This window comes from Heterodontus francisci, chromosome 4 (genome assembly GCF_036365525.1).
Source record: "Heterodontus francisci isolate sHetFra1 chromosome 4, sHetFra1.hap1, whole genome shotgun sequence".
Classification (NCBI taxonomy): domain Eukaryota; kingdom Metazoa; phylum Chordata; class Chondrichthyes; order Heterodontiformes; family Heterodontidae; genus Heterodontus; species Heterodontus francisci.
In genome coordinates this window covers 3,772,912-3,798,281 of record NC_090374.1, presented here as the reverse complement: position 1 = coordinate 3,798,281, position 25,370 = coordinate 3,772,912, and the positions used below count along the sequence as shown (strand labels likewise).

General features: G+C 52.5%; 1 protein-coding gene across 8 annotated transcripts in view; it reads left to right on the top strand.

Moving 5' to 3' along the window:
* The window catches only part of cplane1 (ciliogenesis and planar polarity effector 1), a 306,978-nt gene that overhangs the window by 14,480 nt on the left and 267,128 nt on the right, over positions 1–25,370 (top strand). For 7 of the 8 annotated variants that reach the window (XM_068029092.1, XM_068029085.1, XM_068029087.1 and 4 more), the window contains exons 3-9: positions 267–402; positions 8,459–8,578; positions 10,937–11,169; positions 12,702–12,808; positions 13,926–14,082; positions 14,608–14,711; positions 15,626–15,808. In XM_068029092.1, the coding sequence (XP_067885193.1) occupies positions 267–402; positions 8,459–8,578; positions 10,937–11,169; positions 12,702–12,808; positions 13,926–14,082; positions 14,608–14,711; positions 15,626–15,808 (1,040 nt within the window). Of the gene's footprint in view, positions 1–266; positions 403–7,394; positions 7,490–8,458; positions 8,579–10,936; positions 11,170–12,701; positions 12,809–13,925; positions 14,083–14,607; positions 14,712–15,625; positions 15,809–25,370 lie in introns of all 8 variants that reach the window. The other variant, XM_068029086.1, reaches the window with a different exon arrangement.

Below are 25,370 nucleotides of genomic sequence, written 5' to 3'. Positions count from 1 at the left end.
AGGTCATGAATGAACCAGATGGGTTTTTACAACAATCAGTGGTAGTTTCATGGCACCATTACTTAGACTAGCTTTCAATTCCAGATTATTATTAAGTACATTTAAATTTCACCAGCTGCCTAGGTGGGATTTGAATCTGTGTCCCCAGTAAATTAGCCTGGACCTATGGATTACTAGTCAAGTGACATTCCACTATGCCACTGTAATGGGGCTGCATCATCCTGTCCCTTACCATTGCATTGCTTTCAATTGTTGTTTGTCTTTAGGAGAAAGAGGCCATTCTGCTATCTGATGACCGACGATTGAGCGTGCTCACTCTATCAACAGGGAAGACACAGAGGAGGATCCCTAAACTGCAGCCACTTCTGAAGAATGTGCTGAATGTTACCACCTCAGCTAATGGTATTTTTGAGGCAGCAGTGGGCCCCTGAGATGATCAAAGCCAGGGCTTCTTTGTATTCGTCTCTCACATTGCACATTCCAGATCAATAACAGATGCTGAGCCATTGACGTGCTGGGATTCAGTCACCCCCTGTAACTCAGCATTGTTTCTATACGCTCCCTGTACTCTGGGATTCAGCCTCCTGTGTAACTCAGCCCTTTCTCTCCCAGCTCCCTGTACTTTGGGATTCAGCCTCCTGTGTAACTCAGCTCTGTCTCTCCCAGCTCCCTGTACACTGAGATTCAGCCTCCTCTGTAACTCAGCCCTTTCTCTCCCAGCTCCCTGTACTTTGGGATTCAGCCTCCTGTGTAACTCAGCTCTGTCTCTCCCAGCTCCCTGTACACTGAGATTCAGCCTCCTCTGTAACTCAGTCCTGTCTCTCCCAGGTCCCTGTGCACTGAGATTCAGCCTCCTCTGTAACTCAGCCCTGTCTCTCCCAGGTCCCTGTGAACTGCGATTCAGCCTCCTGTGTAACTCAGCCCTGTCTCTCCCAGCTCCCTGTACACTGGGATTCAGCCTCCTCTGTAACTCAGTCCTGTCTCTCCCAGTTCCATGTACACTGAGATTCAGCCTCCTCTGTAACTCAGTCCTGTCTCCCAGCTCCCTGTACACTGGGATTCAGCCTCCTCTGTAACTCAGTCCTGTCTCCCAGCTCCCTGTACACTGCGATTCAGCCTCCTGTGTAACTCAGTCCTGTCTCTCCCAGCTCCCTGTACACTGGGATTCAGCCTCCTCTGTAACTCAGTTCTGTCTCCCAGCTCCCTGTACACTGGGATTGAGCCTCCTCTGTAACTCAGTCCTGTCTCTCCCAGTTCCCTGTACACTGAGATTCAGCCTCCTCTGTAACTCAGTCCTGTCTCCCAGCTCCCTGTACACTGGGATTCAGCCTCCTGTGTAACTCAGTCCTGTCTCCCAGCTCCCTGTACACAGGGATTCAGCCTCCTGTGTAACTCAGTCCTGCCTCTCCCAGCTCCCTGTACACTGGGATTCAGCCTCCTGTGTAACTCAGCCCTGTCTCTCCCAGCTCCCTGTACAGTGGGATTCAGCCTCCTCTGTAACTCAGTCCTGTCTCTCCCATGTCCCTGTACACTGGGATTCAGCCTCCTCTGTAACTCAGCCCTGTCTCTCCCAGCTCCCTGTACTCTGGGATTCAGCCTCCTCTGTAACTCGGCCCTGTCTCTCCCAGGTCCCTGTACACTGGGATTCAGCCTCCTCTGTAACTCGGTCCTGTCTCTCCCAGGTCCCTGTACACTGGGATTCAGCCTCCTCTGTAACTCGGTCCTGTCTCTCCCAGTTCCCTGTACACTGGGATTCAGCCTCCTCTGTAACTCGGTCCTGTCTCTCCCAGGTCCCTGTACACTGGGATTCAGCCTCCTCTGTAACTCGGTCCTGTCTCTCCCAGGTCCCTGTACACTGGGATTCAGCCTCCTCTGTAACTCAGTCCTGTCTCTCCCAGGTCCCTGTACACTGGGATTCAGCCTCCTCTGTAACTCGGTCCTGTCTCTCCCAGCACCCTGTACACTGGGATTCAGCCTCCTTTGTAACTCAGTCCTGTCTCTCCCAGTTCCCTGTACACTGGGATTCAGCCTCCTCTGTAACTCAGTCCTGTCTCCCAGCTCCCTGTACACCGGGATTCAGCCTCCTCTGTAACTCAGTCCTGTCTCTCCCAGTTCCCTGTACACTGGGATTCAGCCTCCTGTGTAACTCAGTCCTGTCTCCCAGCTCCCTGTACACCGGGATTCAGCCTCCTCTGTAACTCAGTCCTGTCTCTCCCAGTTCCCTGTACACTGGGATTCAGCCTCCTGTGTAACTCAGTCCTGTCTCCCAGCTCCCTGTACACTGGGATTCAGCCTCCTCTGTAACTCAGTCCTGTCTCTCCCAGCTCCCTGTACACTGGGATTCAGCCTCCTCTGTAACTCAGTCCTGTCTCTCCCAGGTCCCTGCACACTGGGATTCAGCCTCCTCTGTAACTCAGTCCTGTCTCCCAGCTCCGTGTACACTGGGATTCAGCCTCCTCTGTAACTCAGTCCTGTCTCTCCCAGGTCCCTGTACACTGGGATTCAGCCTCCTCTGTAACTCCGTCCTGTCTCTCTCAGCTCCCTGTCTGCCAGAATTCTGCCTGCCCTATAACCCGGCATTGTCTCTAATGGTTCTCTGTTGTAACTGGACCCATTTGTGTCCCCCTCCCCCTTCTATGACTGCACCTTTCTAGATACCTGTATGGTCTGTATCATTGTCAGCCTGGCTCTCCACACTGAGTCCAAATGTGGTCGGTTCCATCCCCATTCCTGACCTTTAATGCACAATCGAGGCTAGCTCTCAAGAGGGAGTGCCTTCTTTTCCTTTTAGTTGAGACTGTTTTTCGTGTTCAGGCAAAGCCCTAGTGTTGCCAGTCTGACATTTCTCCCTCAATTGCAACTAGCAAAATACTCCCAAATTAACTAGTCATTTCTCTTATTTGGTGTTTATGTGCAATTGATGATTGCTTTTCACTACAGAGGAACTGTGATTATATTTTAGAAATAATTCATTCATTGTAAAGGGCATTCAGACTTGCTGCGGATGTGTTAAATACTAACTGCTGTTCTCATCCTTCTACCTCTATCTCTTGCCTGTCCAAACTGCCTGATTCCCCATATTCCCCAATCTGTTCCTGTCTTCCTTTAAATTCTGCCTCTGGCGCCACTGCAGACGGTGCTTCTGTGAGTGCGCATAGATTGTGTGTTGTCACAAAAACGTGCTATATCAAATGATTTTTTTTTAGACACTGAGAAGACCCAAGTGGGGTCCCTCCTTCCTCTCTCTCTTCCCCCAATCCAACTTACAAACTTCGAACCCTGCCTGCTGACCATGACCAACTAGGCATATCCCTGCTGCGGACAGAGACCACTTGAAGGAAATCAACTGTATTGCTGTCTCCTGGAGAGCTACTGAAACAGCCGTCCACGTCTTCAAACTGGAAGCCTCAGGACCAACAAAGGAAAGTCGCTTGCCCACCGAATTCAGCCTGAAGTCAGCCGAGTCATCAACCACAGGCTGTATACTCCTTTTATTTCTCTGGACTCTAATTCGACCAATCTATCCTTCCCCACCCAGTAACCTATTGTGTGTGTGTGTGTCTGTGTGTGAACTTTGACTGTGTCTGTGTGAGAAAGTTGGAGCCTAGTTTATTATTTTTCTTAGATTGGTTTAAGTACGATAAAGCGAACCTCTTCCTTTATTCAACTCAAGAAAACCTGTCCGATTGGTTCTTTTTATGATCACGGCGCGTAAACAGTTAAACACTCACTGAATTGGCAAGTATATTCACTTCAAAAAGAAAGTTGTGGTCAAACAAGGAGACCACCTCACCAGATTGTAATATAAATTTTGGTGCTCTACGTTCGAGATCCAATCCAAAGACAAACGAGAAATTGGAAGCGGGAAACCAAATTGATCCCTAGCAATAATTTTTAAAACGTCAATACAGGTCTTCTTGTGGTTTTCAGTGCTAGATTACTAAAATGTCCACATTTGAGGCCAGTACTTTCCTAGAACAAAATGAAGTAACTTGGGACAGTTTAAAAGCCCAATCCATTGAAGAGTAAAGGAGTTTCGCTAGGGGCATTTAAAGATGAATATCCGTCCACTGCTGTTTGTCATTTTTATAAACGACCTGGATGAGGGTGTAGAAGGGTGGGTTAGTAAATTTGCAGATGACACTAAGGTCGGTGGAGTTGTGGATGGTGCCGAAGGATGTTGTAGGGTACAGAGGGACATAGATAGGCTGCAGAGCTGGGCTGAGAGATGGCAAATGGAGTTTACTGCGGAAAAGTGTGAGGTGATTCACTTTGGAAGGAGTAACAGGAATGCAGAGTACTGGGCTAATGGGAAGATTCTTGGTAGTGTAGATGAGCAGAGAGATCTTGGTGTCCAGGTACATAAATCCCTGAAAGTTGCTACCCAGGTTAATAGGGCTGTTAAGAAGGCATATGGTGTGTTAGCTTTTATTAGTAGGGGGATCGAGTTTCGGAGCCACGAGGTCATGCTGCAGCTGTACAAAACTCTGGTGAGACCGCACCTGGAGTATTGCGTGCAGTTCTGGTCACCGCATTATAGGAAGGATGTGGAAGCTATGGAAAGGGTGCAGAGGAGATTTACTAGGATGTTGCCTGGTATGGAGGGAAGGTCTTAAGAGGAAAGGCTGAGGGACTTGAGGTTGTTTTCGTTGGAGAGGAGGAGGAGGAGAGGTGACTTAATAGAGGCATATAAGATAATCAGAGGGTTAGATAGGGTGGATAGTGAGAGTCTTTTTCCTCGGATGGTGATGGCAAACACGAGGGGACATAACTTCAAGTTGAGGGGTGATAGATATAGGACAGATGTCAGAGGTAGTTTCTTTACTCAGAGAGTAGTAAGGGCGTGGAATGCCCTGCCTGCAGCAGTAGTAGATTCGCCAACTTTAAGGGCATTTAAGTGGTCATTGGATAGACATATGGATGAAAATGGAATAGTGTAGGTCAGATGGTTTCACAGGTCGGCGCAACATCGAGGGCCGAAGGGCCTGTACTGCGCTGTAATGTTCTAATTCTAAAAAAAAAGTCATCAGTAAAGTCATGAAAAGTGTCATCAACAGTGCCATCAAGCGGCACTTGCTTAGCAATAACCTGCTCAGTGATGCCCAGTTTGGGTTCTGCCAGGGCCACTCAGCTCCTGACCTCATCACAACCTGGGTTCAAACATGGACAAAAGAGCTGAACTCAAGAGGTGAGGTGAGAGTGACGGCCCTTGACATCAAGGCAGCATTTGACCGAGTATGACATCAAGGAGCCCGAGCAAAACTGAGATCAATGGGAATCAGGGGGAAAACCCTCCGCTGGCTAGTCTTACCTAACGCAAAGGAAGATGGTTGTGGTTGTTGGAGGTCAATCATCTGAGCTCCAGGACATCACTGCAGGAGTTCCTCAGGGTAGTGTCTGAGGCCCACAATCTTCAGCTGTTTCATCAATGACCTTCCCTCCATTATAAGGTCAGAAATGGGGATGTTCGCTAATGATTGCACAATGTTCAGCACCATTCGTGACCCCTCAGATGCTGAAGCAGTCCGTGTAGAAATGCAGCAAGACCTGGACAATATCCAGGCTTGGGCTGATAAGTGGCAAGTAACATTCGTGCCACACAAGTGCCAGGCAATGACCATCTCCAACAAAAGAGAATCTAACCATCTCCCCTTGACATTCAATGGCATTTCCATCGCTGAATCCCCCACTATCAACATCCTGGGGGCTACCATTGACCAGAAACTGAACGGGAGTAGCCATATAAATACCACGGCTACAAGAGCAGGTCAGAGGCTAGGAATCCTGCAGCGAGTAACTCATCTCCTGACTCCCCAAAGCCTGTCCATCATCTACAAGGCACAAGTCAGGAGTGTGATGGAATACTCTCCACTTGCCTGGATGGGTGCAGCTCCAACAACACTCAAGAAGCTTGACACCATCCAGGACGAAGCAGCCCGCTTGATTGGCACCCCATCCTCAAACATTCACTCCCTCCACCACCGACGCACAGTGGCAGCAGTGTGAACCGTCGACAAGATGCACTGCAGCAACGCACCACGGCTCCTTAGACAGCACCTTCCAAACCTGCGACCTCTACCAACTAGAAAGACAAGGGCAGCAAATGCATAAGAACACCACCACCTGCAAGTTCCCCTCCAAGTCTCACACCATCCTGACTTGGAACTATATCGCCCTTGCTTCACTGTTGCTGGGTCAGAATTTTGGAACTCCCTTCCTAACAGCACTGTGGTTGTCCCTACCCCACACGGACTGCAGCGGTTCAAGAAGACAGCTCACCACCACCTTCTCAAGGGCAATTAGGGATGGGCAATAAATGCTGGCCTCGCCAGTGACACCCACATCCTATGAATGAATTAAAAAAAAATGTGGAAAGGATGTTTCCCGTTGTGGGAGAATGTAGAACAAGGGGTCGTGGTTTAAAACTAAGCCGTCGCCCATTTAAGACAGAGATGAAGAGAAATTCTTTCTCTCAGAGGGTCATGAGTCTTTGGAATTCTCGTCCTCAAAAGGCGGTCGAAGCAGAGTCTTTGAATATTTTTAAGGCAGAGGTAGTTAGATTCTTGATAAGCAAGGGGGTGAAAGGCTATCAGGTGTGGGTGGAAATGTGGAATAATAATTTCAGCCATTAACTTATTGAATGGCGGAGCAGGCTGAAGGGGCCAAGTGGCCTATTCCTGCTCCTAATTTGTATGTTCGTATGAGAGACCAGTTAGGTATTTCTCCAAAAAAATTAAACAGACATCAAATGAGATATTGTACTGGGGAGAAGGAAACTCAGAATCACAGAATTGTTGCAGCGCAGAAGGAGGCCATTCAGCCCATTGTGTCTGTACCAGCTCTCCAAATGAGCAGTTCATCTAGTGCCATTGCCCTGCCACTCTGGGATTGTTACTGGCTCTCCAGCACATTGAAATGGATATGGAGAGACCTTAGCTTATACCAACCACAATCCTTTGACATTTGTGGAGAAATTCAAAACCTAGAATGCGAGGCTATTTTGATGGAGCCTGCTTTTGCAACCTTATCACCTAAAGATTACCCACATTTCAGGAAAAAACAATGTGATAGCTGGCGCTTTATCCAGTGTCTAACTCAGCACAACTAAACCAGAGCATAGCTATGGCAGTGTGATATTGATAAGTGGGTTTTGAGGATGAATGTGTGTGTGCAATTTTTTTTATTTACAACCTTAAAATGAAATGCTCCTACCATCGCATTTTATTTCACATGGTGTAGCAGTGCTGCGATAACATGCTATGTTGAATGATGATTTTTTAATGCACCTGCTGGAAACCTAAATTAAATTTTAACAAAAAAAACAGTTAAAAGGCGACTATGCTAGCAGCTAAAGATGGCCACCCTAATTTGTATCACTATACTCCACATTCCAGTGCATTGAGGTGGAGATGGATTGTCTGCACAGACCCATCAAGAACAATAACCTGGGAAATCTGAGTGAACTACCTATCCTGTCCGCATTCGCAAGGTATTAAGGCCATCATCTGAATATTAAACAGGTAGAGACGAACCACTCAGATCTAATCACTTGAACGATGGGACTTTGGTTGTGAGAAGGGAATTCCTGGACATGGACTGATTAAGTTGCAAGAGGGAACACACACTGGTAACCACCATGCTTGAATCACTGGGTGACGGTCATGTGACAGGCCCACCATCTGTGTGCTTAAGCTGGTGCTTTCTCTGCAGCAACCAGACAAGCAGCTAGACACCGACGAGAGAAGACCCAAGTAGGAACCCTCCTTCCTCTCTCTCTCCCCAATCCACCTTGCCAGCTTCGAACCCTGCCTGTTGACCGTGACCACCTAGGTATATCCCTGCTGCAGACAGAGACCCCTGGAAGTAAATCAGCCATATTTCAGTTTCCTGGAGATCCACCAAATCAGCTGTCTACATCTTCAAACCGGAAGCCTTAGGACCAACAAAGTAAATTGTGTGACCACTGAATTCAGCCTGAAGCCAACTGAGTCACCAAACACCACAGACTGTATACCACTTTTATTTCTCTGGACTCTAATTCGACCAGTCTATCCTTCCCCACTCTGTAACCTATTTGTGTGTGTGTGAGTTGGAGCGTATTATTTTACTTAGATCGGTTTAAGTACAATAAAGCTCACATCTTTCTTTGTTAAACTCAAGAAATCCTGTCCGATTGGTTCTTTTTATGATCACGGCACATAAACAGTTAAACACTCATTGAATTGGCAAGTATATTCACTTCAAAAAGAAATAAGCCTGTTATGGCCAAACAAGGAGAGGGAGAAGAGGGGAGCCCTTCGACCCTTCCTCATCTGATCATCACAGTGTGTGCATGTGTTGTGTCTGTGTGTGTGCATTGTGCATGCATTTGCGTTTTTGAGCTCATACTTTAAGTACACCTATGTGTGAGGGGCTGTGACAGAAGTCTCTCACTGCTGCTCTCTTTGTGTTTGTGCAGGTGCCTGGTTAGCAGGAGTGCTGAGTACAGGCGAACTCTTCCTGTGGAAGAAAGATGGAAACTGTTTGAAAACTGTTGCGGCGGTGGCAGGCGTGTGTGCAATGGCAGCAACTGCCTGTGGTAGGAAGCTTGCATTGTTTGTTGCTGGGGTTTTGGGGATTGGAAGGGTTGAGAGGGACAAAACCATGTCCTCCCCTGAAGGTGCTAGCTGCTGCTGGGATATGGTCCCACAGGCTTTTGCTACCCTCTATTTGACTATTCTTTTTGGGTGTAATATTCAACTGGGTGGTCATGACAACCAAGTGCGAATTAGTCTTCATTCCCATGAATTGTCACTGAGTGTGGTCAGGAGCACCAGCTCGTGCTGGTGAGTTCCTCTTCCCAGCCTCCGATCACTGAGTGTCACTGAGAGTGGTCAGGAGCACCAGCTCGTGCTGGTGAGTTCCTCTTCCCAGCCTCCGATCACTGAGTGTCACTGAGAGTGGTCAGGAGCACCAGCTCGTGCTGGTGAGTTCCTCTTCCCAGCCTCTGATCACTGAGTGTCACTGAGAGTGGTCAGGAGCACCAGCTCGTGCTGGTGAGTTCCTCTTCCCAGCCTCCGATCACTGAGTGTCACTGAGAGTGGTCAGGAGCACCAGCTCGTGCTGGTGAGTTCCTCTTCCCAGCCTCCGATCACTGAGTGTCACTGAGAGTGGTCAGGAGCACCAGCTCGTGCTGGTGAGTTCCTCTTCCCAGCCTCTGATCACTGAGTGTCACTGAGAGTGGTCAGGAGCACCAGCTCGTGCTGGTGAGTTCCTCTTCCCAGCCTCTGATCACTGAGTGTCACTGAGAGTGGTCAGGAGCAGCAGCTCGTGCTGCTGAGTTCCTCTTCCCAGCCTCTGATCACTGAGTGTCACTGAGAGTGGTCAGGAGCAGCAGCTCGTGCTGGTGAGTTCCTCTTCCCAGCCTCCGATCACTGAGTGTCACTGAGAGTGGTCAGGAGCACCAGCTCGTGCTGCTGAGTTCCTCTTCCCAGCCTCCGATCACTGAGTGTCACTGAGAGTGGTCAGGAGCACCAGCTCGTGCTGGTGAGTTCCTCTTCCCAGCCTCCGATCACTGAGTGTCACTGAGAGTGGTCAGGAGCACCAGCTCGTGCTGGTGAGTTCCTCTTCCCAGCCTCTGATCACTGAGTGTCACTGAGAGTGGTCAGGAGCAGCAGCTCGTGCTGCTGAGTTCCTCTTCCCAGCCTCTGATCACTGAGTGTCACTGAGAGTGGTCAGGAGCAGCAGCTCATGCTGGTGAGTTCCTCTTCCCAGCCTCTGATCACTGAGTGTCACTGAGAGTGGTCAGGAGCACCAGCTCGTGCTGCTGAGTTCCTCTTCCCAGCCTCCGATCACTGAGTGTCACTGAGAGTGGTCAGGAGCAGCAGCTCGTGCTGCTGAGTTCCTCTTCCCAGCCTCTGATCACTGAGTGTCACTGAGAGTGGTCAGGAGCAGCAGCTCGTGCTGCTGAGTTCCTCTTCCCAGCCTCCGATCACTGAGTGTCACTGAGAGTGGTCAGGAGCACCAGCTCGTGCTGGTGAGTTCCTCTTCCCAGCCTCCGATCACTGAGTGTCACTGAGAGTGGTCAGGAGCAGCAGCTCGTGCTGCTGAGTTCCTCTTCCCAGCCTCCGATCACTGAGTGTCACTGAGAGTGGTCAGGAGCACCAGCTCGTGCTGGTGAGTTCCTCTTCCCAGCCTCCGATCACTGAGTGTCACTGAGAGTGGTCAGGAGCACCAGCTCGTGCTGGTGAGTTCCTCTTCCCAGCCTCTGATCACTGAGTGTCACTGAGAGTGGTCAGGAGCACCAGCTCGTGCTGGTGAGTTCCTCTTCCCAGCCTCCGATCACTGAGTGTCACTGAGAGTGGTCAGGAGCACCAGCTCGTGCTGGTGAGTTCCTCTTCCCAGCCTCTGATCACTGAGTGTCACTGAGAGTGGTCAGGAGCACCAGCTCGTGCTGCTGAGTTCCTCTTCCCAGCCTGGGATCACTGAGGGTCACAGAGTGGTCAGGAGCAGCAGCTCGTGCTGCTGAGTTCCTCTTCCCAGCCTCTGATCACTGAGGCCAATTATAACACCCATCAATGAGATTTCACTGTATATGAACATCAGCTCCCTCAAGCTTCAAGATGTGGCCTTCCTCTCATGCCACAGTGTGTTTGAGGGATTTGTTCTGAGACTATGGGTGTTATTGCCAGTTAGTGGTGGTGGTAGTGGACCTTCGCGTTGAACTACTGCACAGACTGAACTAAACAGGAGGGTTTAGTAGTTATATGGTGTAATTATCTGCCTATAACGGGGCCTAACACTCAACACCATATCCTTGGTTAAGGGTCAATATTGCTGCTTGGCTGACACACTTGAACTGCTGGCTACTTCATCATATCCCAATAGCTGTATACTGTGACATTAAGTTGTTTCTGTTTTTTCCCCTGTGTGTCTCTGTTCTTTCCTCTCCCCTCAGAGGCTGCTACTAAGCTGTTCCTCTTTGTGTCGAGGGATGGAAAGAGAGTGCTCCTGGTCAGTCAGACTGGTGCAGTGTTCCTCTGGGAAAGTAGTGAGAAGCGAGACTTGCCGACTGTTCCTGGGACTCGGCTCAGCGGCAGGTGGGCCCAAGTAATGGCGGATGAGCAAGCCAAACTTCCCCAGGCTGAGGATAAGGACAGTACCATACATGCTGTCTTTCACACTGATGAGGTGAGTCCATTGCCACCTATACACACACTTCAGAAGGCAGACTTCAGGGCTCCGTGTTGGTTCTCCTTGGCATGGCATGATTCGTTTATCTCGCACCTTACCAAGTCCCACAACACTTCAAGACCAGTGAATTACTATTAGCGTGATGTCTCATATTTCAATCTCCATTCTGTGGAGAAAGTAGAGAGTAATGGAAAAGTAGCAGAGCAGATTTCACTCAATAGCTGATCAGTTAACTTACACCACCTTGAATTTCCAACTCTCCTTGTGGAAGTAAACCTGGATCAGTGCCCACATTGTTAAACATAGTAACTCAGAGAAACCTGTCACACTTCTACCCACAATTATCAGCTCCCAGTCAAAGTGAACTTTAACAGGTACCTGAGGATAAGGGCGTGCTCGGGTCTGCAAATGAGACCGGACCAGAGCCCGACAGAACCTCATCCGACCCGGCCCGAGTCCTTCCATTTTTTCCTGCGCCTGACCCAACCCGACCATCAGTTAAATTGCCTTCTGTTTTTTACTTTGTTCCTTACCTGCACACGCTTAAAACAACTGTAACAAAACCACCTTTAAAGTCCTAAAAGTAAATTAACATTAGAGTCACTTATCTGAGGTGGTGGTAGAGCGTGTCCAATCCGGCCGGACCCAACCCGAGCCCGAATGCCGGACCCGGAAGTGCAACTTGACCAAACACATGTCGGGTCCCACCGAGTCAGGTAGCAGGCTTTTACCTGAGGAGTCCTTATCAGAAACCCAGGACAGAGCCAAGCTGTGACAGCCTTACTATAAGGACCACTGATTAACCCCCGATCTTCTGCAGCCATGTAAACAATGCAGAGTGACCGTGTAACAATTTGGCAAATAGCTCTCCATTTCTTCATGTAGCGGAAATCATTAGTGTTTGAAGACAGTTAGACAGTGCTGAGTATTCTCTCCCATCAGGAAGTGAACAGCCATGACTCACAGAAGATTCTGTTATGACTTTTTTTTATTCATTTGTGGAATGTGGGACTAGGCCAGCATTTATTGCCCATCCCTAATTGCCCTTGAACTGAGTGGCTTGCTAGGCCATTTCAGAGGGCATTTTTTAAGAGACAACCACATTGCTGTGGTTTGGAGTCACATGTAGGCCAGACCAGGTAGGACAGCAGATTTCTCTCCCTAAAGGACATTAAAGGACCAGATGGGTTTTTACAACAATTGACAATGGTGTCCTGGTCATCATTAGATTAGCTTTTAATTCCAGATTAGTTGAATTCAAATTTCACCATCTGCTGTGCTGGGATTCGAACCCATATCCCCAGAGCATTAGCCTGGGCTCTGGATTACTAGTCCAGAGACATGACCACTGCACCACCTCCTCCCCCTGACTTGCAATGTATCATATCTCCCTGTCCACCACAAGAACCTTGGTGAGAGGGGAGGGTGTGCCATGTTCAAGGTGCTCTATAAGTGCAAGGTGTTGTGACACCACACTGACACTAGATGATAGTGTACTGATCCACTGCGGTCCATGTGTTTGTACGTAGGTGCTGGGTGACTGCTGCTTCTGTTCCTTTGTCTTTACATCTGGAGAGGCTCTGGTGCTAACCACATTGGAATTGAAGTGGTTTGAGCAGGTGGAACAGTGCATCAGGTAGGTCCTAGTGCTAGCTGCCCAGTAAAGAGTGAGCATGTGTGTAGGTGTGCATGTATATGAAAGTGATAGTGTTTATGTTTTGGTGTGTGCGATGTTATGACCAGGTGAGAAAGAGGTCTAGGGTTCCCTTTCAGCCTTCACCTGGTCTTACTGTAACAGGGTTTGATTTTAAACACACTGTGTTTTGAGCTCCTCCTTGGTGAATCCCTGTTCACTGCTTTCCAATTTTAAGGCAAAGAAACCAGTTTGAAGAAGAAAGGTTGAAATTTATTAAACTCAAACCCTAATTCGGTTGACGCCTAAGGATACATGACACATCCACGCTAGCATGCATGCACGATGCACACATGCAAATAGAGACAGAAAAGAGCACAAGAAAAATAAAGTGGAAAGGTTTGAGGCAATATCTTAGTTTTTGTTACAGTTCTTCCAGCTCACTGTAGAGTCCTTGATTGTACGTAGATCTTGCTTTTTGTTGGGGCCCAGTATTCTTCTTAAACCTTGTTCGCTGTTGGAGAATTTTCTCTCGAGATTCATGTGGATTCAGAGGCTTGTGAGAAAGAGATGGGAGCAGACAGGAGAGAGATCTTCTCAGTCCAGCAGCAAACAGCTTTCTCAGTTCAAACAGTGTACAATTCAGAAAAAAACCAGACTGCCAAGCAGGTTAGTCATGTGACTAACTCATCTGCCCACGTCTGTTTGTGGATTGTATTGGAGCAGGGCAGAGCTCCTTTGTTCCAAGCACTGTCTGTTTATACGCAAAAATGTCTTTCCAGCCAGGGGCCTGGCAGCCCGTTGTCACAGGCCTTCTGTTCTTCCCAGCAACAATTTGAAATTTAATGTCCATGTGGTGAAATGAATGTGCCTCATTCTTGACAGGTGGCGGCCTGCATGACAGCAAATATTTACCTTTACACATGCTAGCGTGTGTACATTACTGTCACGTTAATGTGAGTTGGTGTGTATGTTAGTGTGTATGCACATGTGATTCAATGGGCACATGTGCATGTTAATACGTGTGTGTGTACTCTTTTATACATGGAGTGTATGTGAATATGCTAGTCTGTGCATTATTGTGTGCTCCTGAGGTTCACATCTGACACTTTCCTTGCAGTGCTGTCCCGTTCTGTGTACAATGGGCAACGCAGACCCATCCGTTGGGCAATCTGATCCCTACCTGTGATCCAGTGAAATCGAGAGGAGCGCTTCTGGCAGCTTTCTCCACGGATGGACTGGTGCTTGCTGTCATCATCAATCAGAATGATCCAAAGGTTACTTTTGCAGTCTTTCACTGTGCTGGCTAATGGTTCCACACTGTTCTTCACTGCTCCAATTGGAATGTGGAGTGCGTACAGCAGCTGAGTAAAATGCTGTTCTCATCTCACTCACTCTCTGCACACATGAACAAGTGTACATGTGCAAGTGCACACGCACAGCATGTTCACAAAAGCACACATGTACATGTACACAAGCATGCGCATACTGGTTAAACTCCCCACCATTAGCCTCTATCCTTCAGCAGAGAGGTGGTGGGGAACAGGGGAAAGTGTTTCTTCTGTTAACTATTTCCCTTGGGATGAGATAAAATGGGAAGTGTCTAAAAGTGCAGGGCATACAGCAGCTGATGGGTCAGCGGTTTGGGAATCGATATTTATCCTTGCCTACGTGTGTGTATGTGCCTGTGCATGTGTTTATGTGTGCATGTGTTTGAGTATAAGCTCGTGTTTGTGTTAAGCGTGCGCGTCCTGCTGAGTGGCTGCTCATCCACTGCCTGTTTTGTCTCTTGTTGGTTGCAGGCTACTCAGGTGCTGTTTGTGAACCCGTTGAATTGTGTGACGGTGTCAAGCAGCTTCCGAGGCTGTGGCAGTAATGGGCGCCCTGTGTCAGCCAGATTTATCAGGTAGGTGACTGTGTTAGTCATGTGGTAATGAGGTTTCGTGGTATGGGATCAGATGGTGTGTCACACTGCAGCACTCGTCAATGTGCCAGTACCTGACCCAGAACCCTGCAAACAAGTTGCTTGTGTGCTGTCTCAGTGCAACTGGTGACTGGAGGTGGGGAGGCACGCTGTTCCTTGCCAATTGCCCCCTTGCCTCGCCAACCCAAACTGAGGCCCTGCTGCCACTATTGGAGAAGAGCAGTGGAGTTCTCCCTGCTGTCCTGAATCACCAAATCGTTACAGTGCAGGAGGAGGCCATTCGGCCCATCATGTCTACACCGGCTGTCTGAAAGAGCAACTCCTTGAGTTCCATTCCCCTGCCTTCTCCCCAGAAACAGTACTGGGACCAATATTTATCCCTGAACCAATATCAGTAAAACAGATAATTTGATCATTATCACATTGCTCATTAGTGGGAGTTTCTATGTGCAAATTGGCTGCAAAGTATCTTACAAGATTGATTACACTTCAGAAATAGTTAATTGGCTATGAAACACTTTGGTATATTGTAAGGTTATAAAAATTAGTTCAAATGCCACCCCATTCCTACCACTGTTCTGGGGAAGATGGGTTAACCTTTGATCTTGAACTGTGTGACTCAGAACCACACAGAGTGCTGCATCTACTTATCAAGTGAGCAGGACTGTGACCTGCTCTGGCAGGACCCTTTTTATTGATCATCCCTGGTTGTATTAAGAGTGGAATGTATAGGATCGGACTGGTCAGAAATCACTGAATTCGATATCGCAACTTGCCTCAACCAGGGGGTCACTCGGCCCCTAACCAGGGGGTCATGGTGCCCTAACCTGTGCTGTAAAGGGGACCTTGGCTAGATGCAATGTTGAAAGTGAGTTGTGTGCATTTTGCTTTCTCAGGTCGTACTGGGTGGGTGCGGTGAGCTGGACACATGATAGTCTCTTCTTGGCCTGTATGCTGAAACGTGGGGCTCTGCTGCTACTGTCCCGTCTCGGGGAGCTGGTTACCATCACCACATTTGGCTGCTCCGTGGAGTTTGGGCCAGCAGAGTTCATCCCGCTCCATCCATTAATCACCTACAGGTACAGCCTGCAGCTGGATCTCCAGCAGGGCCGACAGTACAACTAATCTCTTTAAAGGAACAGGTCACAGGCACTTGCACGAAAAATGCAATGGGGGATCTCTGTAGAGGCTTTAGTCTGTATCTGACCAGTGTTAGCTGTGGAAAAGTGGGTAGCACTCTTGCATCTGAGGCAGAAGATCGTTGGTTCAAGTTCCACTCCAGATACACAAAATCCAGACCGAGACTGCCAATGCAGTACTGAGGGAGTGCTGCACTGTTAGAGGGTCATTACATAGAAACATAGAAAATAGGAGCAGGAGAGGGCCATTCGGCCCTTTGGGCCTGCTCCGCCATTCAAAAAAGATCATGGTTGATCGTCTAATTCAGTCCCCTGTTCCCACTTTTTCCCCATATTCCTTGATCCCTTTGGCATTAAGAAATATATCTATCTCCTTCTTGAATATATTTAATGATTTGGCCTCCACTGCCTTCTGCAGTAGAGAATTCCACAGGTTCACCACCCTCTGAGTGAAGACATTTCTCCTCATCTCGGTTCTAAATGGCATACCCCGTATCCTGAGACTGTGACCCCTGGTTCTGGACTCCCCCACTATCGGGAACATCCTCCCTGCATCCAGCCTGTCTAGTCCTGTTAGAATTTTATAGGTTTCTATGAGATCCCCTCTCATTCTTCTAAACTCTAGTGGATATAGGCCTAGTCGACCCAATCTCTCCTCACATGTCAATCCTGCCATCCCAGGAATCAGCCTATTAAATCTTCTTTGCACTCCCTCCATGGCAAGAACATCCTTCCTCAGATAAGGAGACCAAAACTGCACACAATACTCCAAATGTGGTCTCACCAAGGCCCTGTATAACTGCAGTAAGACATCCTTGCTCCTGTACTCAAATCCTCTTGCAATGAAGGCCAACATACCATTCGCCTTCCTAACTGCTTGCTGCATCTGAATGAAGGAGTGCTACACTGCTGAAGGGCTAGTGCTGAGGGAGCGCTGTACTGTCAGAGGGTCAGTACTGAGGAAGCACTGCAGTGTAGGACGGTCAGTACTGAGGGAGTGCTGGAGTGACAGTACTGAGGGAGTGCTGGAGTGACAGTACTGAGGGAGTGCTGGAGTGACAGTACTGAGGGAGTGCTGGAGTGACAGTACTGAGGGAGTGCTGGAGTGACAGTACTGAGGGAGTGCTGGAGTGACAGTACTGAGGGAGTGCTGGAGTGACAGTACTGAGGGAGTGCTGGAGTGACAGTACTGAGGGAGTGCTGGAGTGACAGTACTGAGGGAGTGCTGGAGTGACAGTACTGAGGGAGTGCTGGAGTGACAGTACTGAGGGAGTGCTGGAGTGACAGTACTGAGGGAGTGCTGGAGTGACAGTACTGAGGGAGTGCTGGAGTGACAGTACTGAGGGAGTGCTGGAGTGACAGTACTGAGGGAGTGCTGGAGTGACAGTACTGAGGGAGTGCTGGAGTGACAGTACTGAGGGAGTGCTGGAGTGACAGTACTGAGGGAGTGCTGGAGTGACAGTACTGAGGGAGTGCTGGAGTGACAGTACTGAGGGAGTGCTGGAGTGACAGTACTGAGGGAGTGCTGGAGTGACAGTACTGAGGGAGTGCTGGAGTGACAGTACTGAGGGAGTGCTGGAGTGACAGTACTGAGGGAGTGCTGGAGTGACAGTACTGAGGGAGTGCTGGAGTGACAGTACTGAGGGAGTGCTGGAGTGACAGTACTGAGGGAGTGCTGGAGTGACAGTACTGAGGGAGTGCTGGAGTGACAGTACTGAGGGAGTGCTGGAGTGACAGTACTGAGGGAGTGCTGGAGTGACAGTACTGAGGGAGTGCTGGAGTGACAGTACTGAGGGAGTGCTGGAGTGACAGTACTGAGGGAGTGCTGGAGTGACAGTACTGAGGGAGTGCTGGAGTGACAGTACTGAGGGAGTGCTGGAGTGACAGTACTGAGGGAGTGCTGGAGTGACAGTACTGAGGGAGTGCTGGAGTGACAGTACTGAGGGAGTGCTGGAGTGACAGTACTGAGGGAGTGCTGGAGTGACAGTACTGAGGGAGTGCTGGAGTGACAGTACTGAGGGAGTGCTGGAGTGACAGTACTGAGGGAGTGCTGGAGTGACAGTACTGAGGGAGTGCTGGAGTGACAGTACTGAGGGAGTGCTGGAGTGACAGTACTGAGGGAGTGCTGGAGTGACAGTACTGAGGGAGTGCTGGAGTGGCAGTACTGAGGGAGTGCTGGAGTGGCAGTACTGAGGGAGTGCTGGAGTGGCAGTACTGAGGGAGTGCTGGAGTGGCAGTACTGAGGGAGTGCTGGAGTGGCAGTACTGAGGGAGTGCTGGAGTGGCAGTACTGAGGGAGTGCTGGAGTGGCAGTACTGAGGGAGTGCTGGAGTGGCAGTACTGAGGGAGTGCTGGAGTGGCAGTACTGAGGGAGTGCTGGAGTGGCAGTACTGAGGGAGTGCTGGAGTGGCAGTACTGAGGGAGTGCTGGAGTGGCAGTACTGAGGGAGTGCTGGAGTGGCAGTACTGAGGGAGTGCTGGAGTGGCAGTACTGAGGGAGTGCTGGAGTGGCAGTACTGAGGGAGTGCTGGAGTGGCAGTACTGAGGGAGTGCTGGAGTGGCAGTACCGAGGGAGTGCTGGAGTGGCAGTACCGAGGGAGTGCTGGAGTGACAGTACCGAGGGAGTGCTGGAGTGACAGTACCGAGGGAGTGCTGGAGTGGCAGTACCGAGGGAGTGCTGGAGTGGCAGTACCGAGGGAGTGCTGGAGTGGCAGTACCGAGGGAGTGCTGGAGTGGCAGTACCGAGGGAGTGCTGGAGTGGCAGTACCGAGGGAGTGCTGGAGTGGCAGTACCGAGGGAGTGCTGGAGTGGCAGTACCGAGGGAGTGCTGGAGTGGCAGTACCGAGGGAGTGCTGGAGTGGCAGTACCGAGGGAGTGCTGGAGTGGCAGTACCGAGGGAGTGCTGGAGTGGCAGTACCGAGGGAGTGCTGGAGTGGCAGTACCGAGGGAGTGCTGGAGTGGCAGTACCGAGGGAGTGCTGGAGTGGCAGTACCGAGGGAGTGCTGGAGTGGCAGTACCGAGGGAGTGCTGGAGTGGCAGTACCGAGGGAGTGCTGGAGTGGCAGTACCGAGGGAGTGCTGGAGTGGCAGTACCGAGGGAGTGCTGGAGTGGCAGTACCGAGGGAGTGCTGGAGTGGCAGTACCGAGGGAGTGCTGGAGTGGCAGTACCGAGGGAGTGCTGGAGTGGCAGGACCGAGGGAGTGCTGGAGTGGCAGGACCGAGGGAGTGCTGGAGTGGCAGGACCGAGGGAGTGCTGGAGTGGCAGGACCGAGGGAGTGCTGGAGTGGCAGGACCGAGGGAGTGCTGGAGTGACAGGACCGAGGGAGTGCTGGAGTGACAGGACCGAGGGAGTGCTGGAGTGACAGGACCGAGGGAGTGCTGGAGTGACAGGACCGAGGGAGCGCTGCACTGTCGGAGGGTCAGTACCGAGGGAGCGCTGCACTGTAGGAGGGTCAGTATTGAGGCAGAGCTGCACTGTAGGAGGGTCAGTACTGAGAGAGCGCTGTACTGTAGGAGGGTCAGTATTGAGGCAGAGCTGCACTGTAGGAGGGTCAGGACTGAGGGAGCGCTGCACAGTAGGAGGGTCAGTATTGAGGGAGAGCTGCACTGTAGGAGGGTCAGTACTCAGGGAGCGCTGCACTGTAGGAGGGTCAGGACTGAGGGAGCGCTGCACTGTCGGAGGGTCAGGACCGAGGGAGCGCTGCACTGCAGGAGAGGCAGTACCAAGGGAGCGCTGCACTTTCGGAGGGTCAGGACCGAGGGAGCGCTGCACTGTCGGAGGGTCAGTACCGAGGGAGCGCTGCACTGCCGGAGGGTCAGGACCGAGGGAGCGCTGCACTGCAGGAGGGTCAGTACTCAGGGAGAGCTGCACTGCAGGAGGGTCAGTATTGAGGGAGAGCTGCACTGTAGGAGGGTCAGGACTGAGGGAGCGCTGTACTGTAGGAGGGTCAGGACTGAGGGAGCGCTGCACTGTAGGAGGGTCAGTATTGAGGGAGAGCTGCACTGTAGGAGGGTCAGTACTCAGGGAGCGCTGCACTGTAGGAGGGTCAGGACTGAGGGAGCGCTGCACTGTAGGAGGGTCAGTACTGAGGGAGCGCTGCACTGTAGGAGGGTCAGGACTGAGGGAGCGCTGCACTGTCGGAGTGTCAGTAATGAGGGAGCGCTGCACTGTCGGAGTGTCAGTACCGAGGGAGCGCTGCACTGTCGGAGGGTCAGGACCGAGGGAGCGCTGCACTGCAGGAGAGGCAGTACCGAGGGAGCGCTGCACTGTAGGAGGGTCAGTGCCGAGTGAGTGCTGCACTGTAGGAGAGGCAGTACCGAGGGAGCGTTGCACTGTTGGAGGGGAGGTACTGTGGGAGCACTGCACTGTAGGAGGGTCAGTACTGAGGGAGCGCTGCACTGTAGGAAGGTCAGTACTGAGGGAGCGCTGCACTGTAGCAGGGGCAGTACTGAGGGAGCGCTGCACTGTAGGAGGGTCAGTATTGAGGGAGAGCTGTACTGAGGGTGTGCTGCACTGTCGGAGAGGCAGTACTGACGGAGCGCTGCACTGTAGGAGGGTCAGTATTGAGGGAGTGCTGCACTGTCGGAGAGGCAGTACTGAGGGAGTGCTGCACTGTAGGTGAGGGAGTGCTGCACTGTAGCAGGGGCAGTACTGAGGGAGCGCTGCACTGTCGCAGGGGCAGTACTGAGGGAGCGCTGCACTGCAGGAGGGTCAGTAATGAGGGAGCGCTGCACTGTAGCAGGGGCAGTACTGAGGGAGCGCTGCACTGCAGGAGGGTCAGTAATGAGGGAGCGCTGCACTGTAGCAGGGGCAGAAATGAGGGAGCACTGCACTGTAGGAGAGGCAGTACTGAGGGAGCGCTGCACTGTAGCAGGGGCAGTACTGAGGGAGCGCTGCACTGTAGCAGGGGCAGTACTGAGGGAGCGCTGCACTGTAGCAGGGGCAGTACTGAGGGAGCGCTGCACTGTCGGAGAGGCAGTACTGAGGGAGCGCTGCACTGTAGCAGGGGCAGTAATGAGGGAGCGCTGCACTGTAGGAGAGGCAGTACTGAGGGAGCGCTGCACTGTAGCAGGGGCAGTACTGAGGGAGCGCTGCACTGTCGCAGGGGCAGTACTGAGGGAGCGCTGCACTGTAACAGGGGCAGTAATGAGGGAGCGCTGCACTGTAGCGGGGGCAGTACTGAGGGAGCGCTGCACTGTAGCAGGGGCAGTACTGAGGGAGCGCTGCACTGTAGCAGGGGCAGTACTGAGGGAGCGCTGCACTGTAGCGGGGGCAGTACTGAGGGAGTGTACTGAATCCAGACCCACAGCAATGGGGTTGACTTTTAACTGCCACCTGAAATGGCCTAGCAAACTACTCCGTTGTCACAGTGGGGGATGCGCAATAAATGCTGGCCTTTTCAGCAACACCCTCATCCCGTGAATGAATAAAATATATAAATGCTAGATTTACTTTCATTTCTGCCCTGTGATTGCTTCATGGGAGAGAGGATTTTACTGTGTATCGAACCCATTTTTTTTTTGTGCAGAGGGAGCTTTACTCTGTATCTAACCCCCGTTTTGTTTTTTTTTCTTTTTTTTTTCTTTTTTTTTAAGGTGACCTTTATACCTTAGGCCCCTTTTATATATATTTTATATGTCGAGGGGGCCTTTATTCCTCAGGCCCCTTTTATATATATTTTGTATGTCGAGGGGGCCTTTATTCCTCAGGCCCCTTTTATATATATTTTATATGTCGAGGGGGCCTTTATTCCTCAGGCCCCCTTTATATACATACTTATATTTTTAAAATAACTTTATTAAAACCAGATAAATAAACAAAAAACTCAAATTAAAATGCCATTCTCGGCGTCGACGATGCACTCCAGTCCCTGCGGTGCCCACCGGTCGCGGAAGGCCTCAAGTGTACCGGCGGACACCGCATGCTCCTTTTCCAGGGACACCCGGGCGCGAACGTAACCGCGGAAGAGGGGCAGGCAATCGGGGAGGACGGACCCCCCGACGGCCCGCAACCTGGACCTGTGAATTGCCACCTTGGCCAGGCCCAGGAGCAGACCGACGAGGAGATTCTCCTCCCGGCCCAAGCCCCTCCGCACCGGTTGCCCAAAGATCAGGAGCGTGGGACTGAAGTGCAGCCAGAATTTGAGGAGCAGCCCCTTCAGATACTCAAATAGGGGCTGCAACCTCGCACACTCCATATAAATGTGGAACACGGACTCGTCCAGGCCGCAGAAAGTACAGCTGGCCTGGGAGTCCGTGAACCTACTTAAAAGCCTATTGCACGGGACAGCTCTGTGCAGCACCCTCCACCCCAGGTCCCCGATGTAAAGGGGGAAGACTCCCGCGTAGAGAGACCTCCATCGGGGTTTCCCCTCGCCGCCAGATGGCAATGCGGACCGCCAGGGCGTGTCCGGCCGGCTGACGAGGGCGAGGAAGTGGAGAGTGTGCAGGAGCAGCCCGTACAGGAAACCCCTCCGCGCCGATTGGAATGGCACGGAGGGCATTTCCGAGAGGCGGCTCGGGTTGTGCGGGACCGGCTCCCGAGGAGGGTTTCGGGGCCTGGGTCCGATGAGCAGTTCCGGCCGAGCGGGAGTCAGCTTGGCCGGGATCGCTCCGCACTCCCGAGCCCCCTCGCCACCCGCAGTGAGGGGCGTCCCGGGGGTTTCGGCTACTCCTCCGCCCGCCGGACCGTCCCCGGAGTCGGCCGCCCGGACAGCCGAGGCGCTCTCCTCCGCCGGCGGGGGAGCGCCCTGACTGGAGGCGACCATGTTCCAGACTCGGAAAAGATCCCGGTAAAAGACAGGCAACTCCCTCAGAGAGGCGCGGCTAACGGACTCCACCGGGAGCTGCGTGTCGTCTTGAAGGCAGTGACACTGGCGGAAAAAATACGTCGCCAGCGCACACCATCTGGGAGGACGCTCGACGTACAGGTATCTCTGCAGGGTCCGAAGGCGGAGAGTCGCAGCCTGGGTGCGGACGCACACCAGCGACTGACCGCCCTCCTCGATCGGGAGACTCAGGACCGCGGCAGAGACCCAGTGTTTCCTCTTGCCCCAGAAGAAATCGACGAGTTTCTTCTGGATCTTGGTGGCAAATACAGGGGGCGGGGCGGGGCCAAAGTGACCAACCGGTACCACAGCATGGAGGCCACCAGTTGGTTTATGACCAACGCTCGGCCCCTGTAGGAAAGCACTCGGAGCAGTCCTGTCCAGCGCCCCAGCCGAGCGGTGACTTTCGTCTCCAACTCCTGCCAGTTTGCCGGCCAGGCTTCCTCAGCGGGGCTAAGGTGGACTCCCAGATAGAGGAGGTGCGTGGTGCTCCACGCAAAAGGTGTCATCTCCTCCGGCAGGGAGTCCACCCGCCACTGACCAACCAGGAGTCCGGAACATTTCTCCCAATTGATCCTCGCGGAGGACGCGGCAGAAAAGGTCTGCTGGCAGTCGCGCATCCTCCGCAAGTCAACGGGATCTGTGATTGCGAGGAGCACGTCGTCGGCGTAAGCCGAGAGGACGACCCGCATGGCCGGCTCGCGCAGAGCCAATCCCGTCAACCTCCTGCGCAGCAGGCACAGGAAGGGCTCCACGCAGATGGTATACAATTGGCCGGACATGGGGCACCCCTGACGCACTCCTCTCCCAAATCGAAGGGGCGCCGTCAAGGACCCGTTAACTTTGACTAGACACTCTGCGGCGGTGTATAAAAGTCGGACCCGGGCCACGAAATGCGGCCCGAGTCCGAAAGCGCGCAGAGTCCCGAAAAGGTAATCGTGATCCACCCTGTCGAACGCCTTCTCCTGATCGAGGGAGAGAAAGGCGACCGACTGACCAGTCCTCTGGGAAAGATAGATCAGGTCCCGGACCAGGTGGATGTTGTCCTGGATGGACCGGCCCGGGACCGTGTAGGACTGGTCGGGGTGGATCATGTGGGCCAGCACGGAGCCCAGGCGGGTAGACATAGCCCAGGCAAAGATCTTATAATCCGTGCTGAGGAGGGAGACCGGACGCCAGTTTTTAAGCAGGCGGAGATCGCCCCTCTTCGGCAGCAGGACGATGACCGCCCTGCGCCACGAGAGGGGCATCTCCCCGGTCGCCAGGCTTTCCCCCAGGACCCGCGCGTAATCGTCCCCCAGGAAGTCCCAGAACGCCCTGAGGAACTCCACGGTCAACCCATCCAGCCCTGGGGATTTGCCCCTCGAGAGCTGGTGGAGGGCGCCAGTCAGCTCCGCCAACGTGAGCGGAGCCTCCAATCCTTCGGCGCCCTCCGGGCTGACCTGCGGCAGGTCCTCCCACAAAACTCTGCGCGCATCCTCGCTGGACGGATCCGGAGAGAACAACGCACTGTAATACGTCCGGACCAGGAGGCCCATTCCCTCCGGATCCGTGATGGAGGACCCGTCGTCGGCCAGCAGCTCGACGAGCTGCTTACGGACCCCCCGCCATTTTTCCAGCGAGTAGAAGAAGGGTGAGGCGCGGTCCAAATCTTCCAGGATCTGGATCCGCGACCTCACGTACGCGCCTCGGGACCCTATGAGCTGCAGGTTCCTCAGCGCGCCCTTCTTCTCTTTGTACACCTGCCACAGGGCCGGGTCCGCGACGGCATGACCGAGGCGGGATTCCAAGTCGAGCACCTCCCTCTCAAGGCGCCCGACCTCGGCTTCCCGCCTCTTGGTCGACCCCTTCGCGTACTCCTGACAGAAGACGCGGATGTGAGTCTTGCCCACATCCCACCATAGCCTCAAGGAGGGGAAGCCCCCCTGCTTCCTTCTCCAGTCGGCCCAGAATCGACAGAACGAGTCCCGAAATCGCACGTCCTCCAGCAGCCGGTTGTTAAAGTGCCAGTACGCGGACCCCGCCCGCGTGCGGAGCGGAGTGAACTCCGCCCACACCAGGCGGTGGTCCGAGCACGGCACCAGCCGCATGGAGGCCGCCGAAACGCGGGAGACGTACGCCTGCGAAATGTAGAGGCGGTCGATTCGCGACCCCCCTCCTCCAGACCTCCACGTGAAGGCGCTGGAGTCGGGATGGAGATTCTGCCAGACGTCCACCAAGTTAAGGGAGCTGATCAGTCCCCTCAACTTCTCCACCGACGCTTGGCCGCGCTGGGGACCGGAGCGATCCCCCACCTCGAGGGTGCAGTTAAAATCCCCCCCGAGGATGATGCACTCGCCGCTATCGATGGAGCTCAAGAGAGCGGACACTTCTTCAAAGAAGCGCGCTTGCAAAGCGCCGGGCCTGGGCGCGTACACGTTCACAAAGTGGAGCGGCACGCTACCCAGGCGAACGGCGAGGTGGAGCAAGCGGCCCGGCACTAGCTCCTTGACCCCCAAGATCTCCGGCTGAAAAGTCGGGGCCAACAAGATAGCCACCCCACTAGAAATAGGGGTGAGGTGACTCATGTAGACCCCACCCTGCCACTCCAGGAGCCAGGTGGCTTCGTCTCCCGGAACGGTGTGGGTTTCCTGCAGAAAGCTCACCGCATATCTCCCTTCCCTAAGGACTGAGAGATT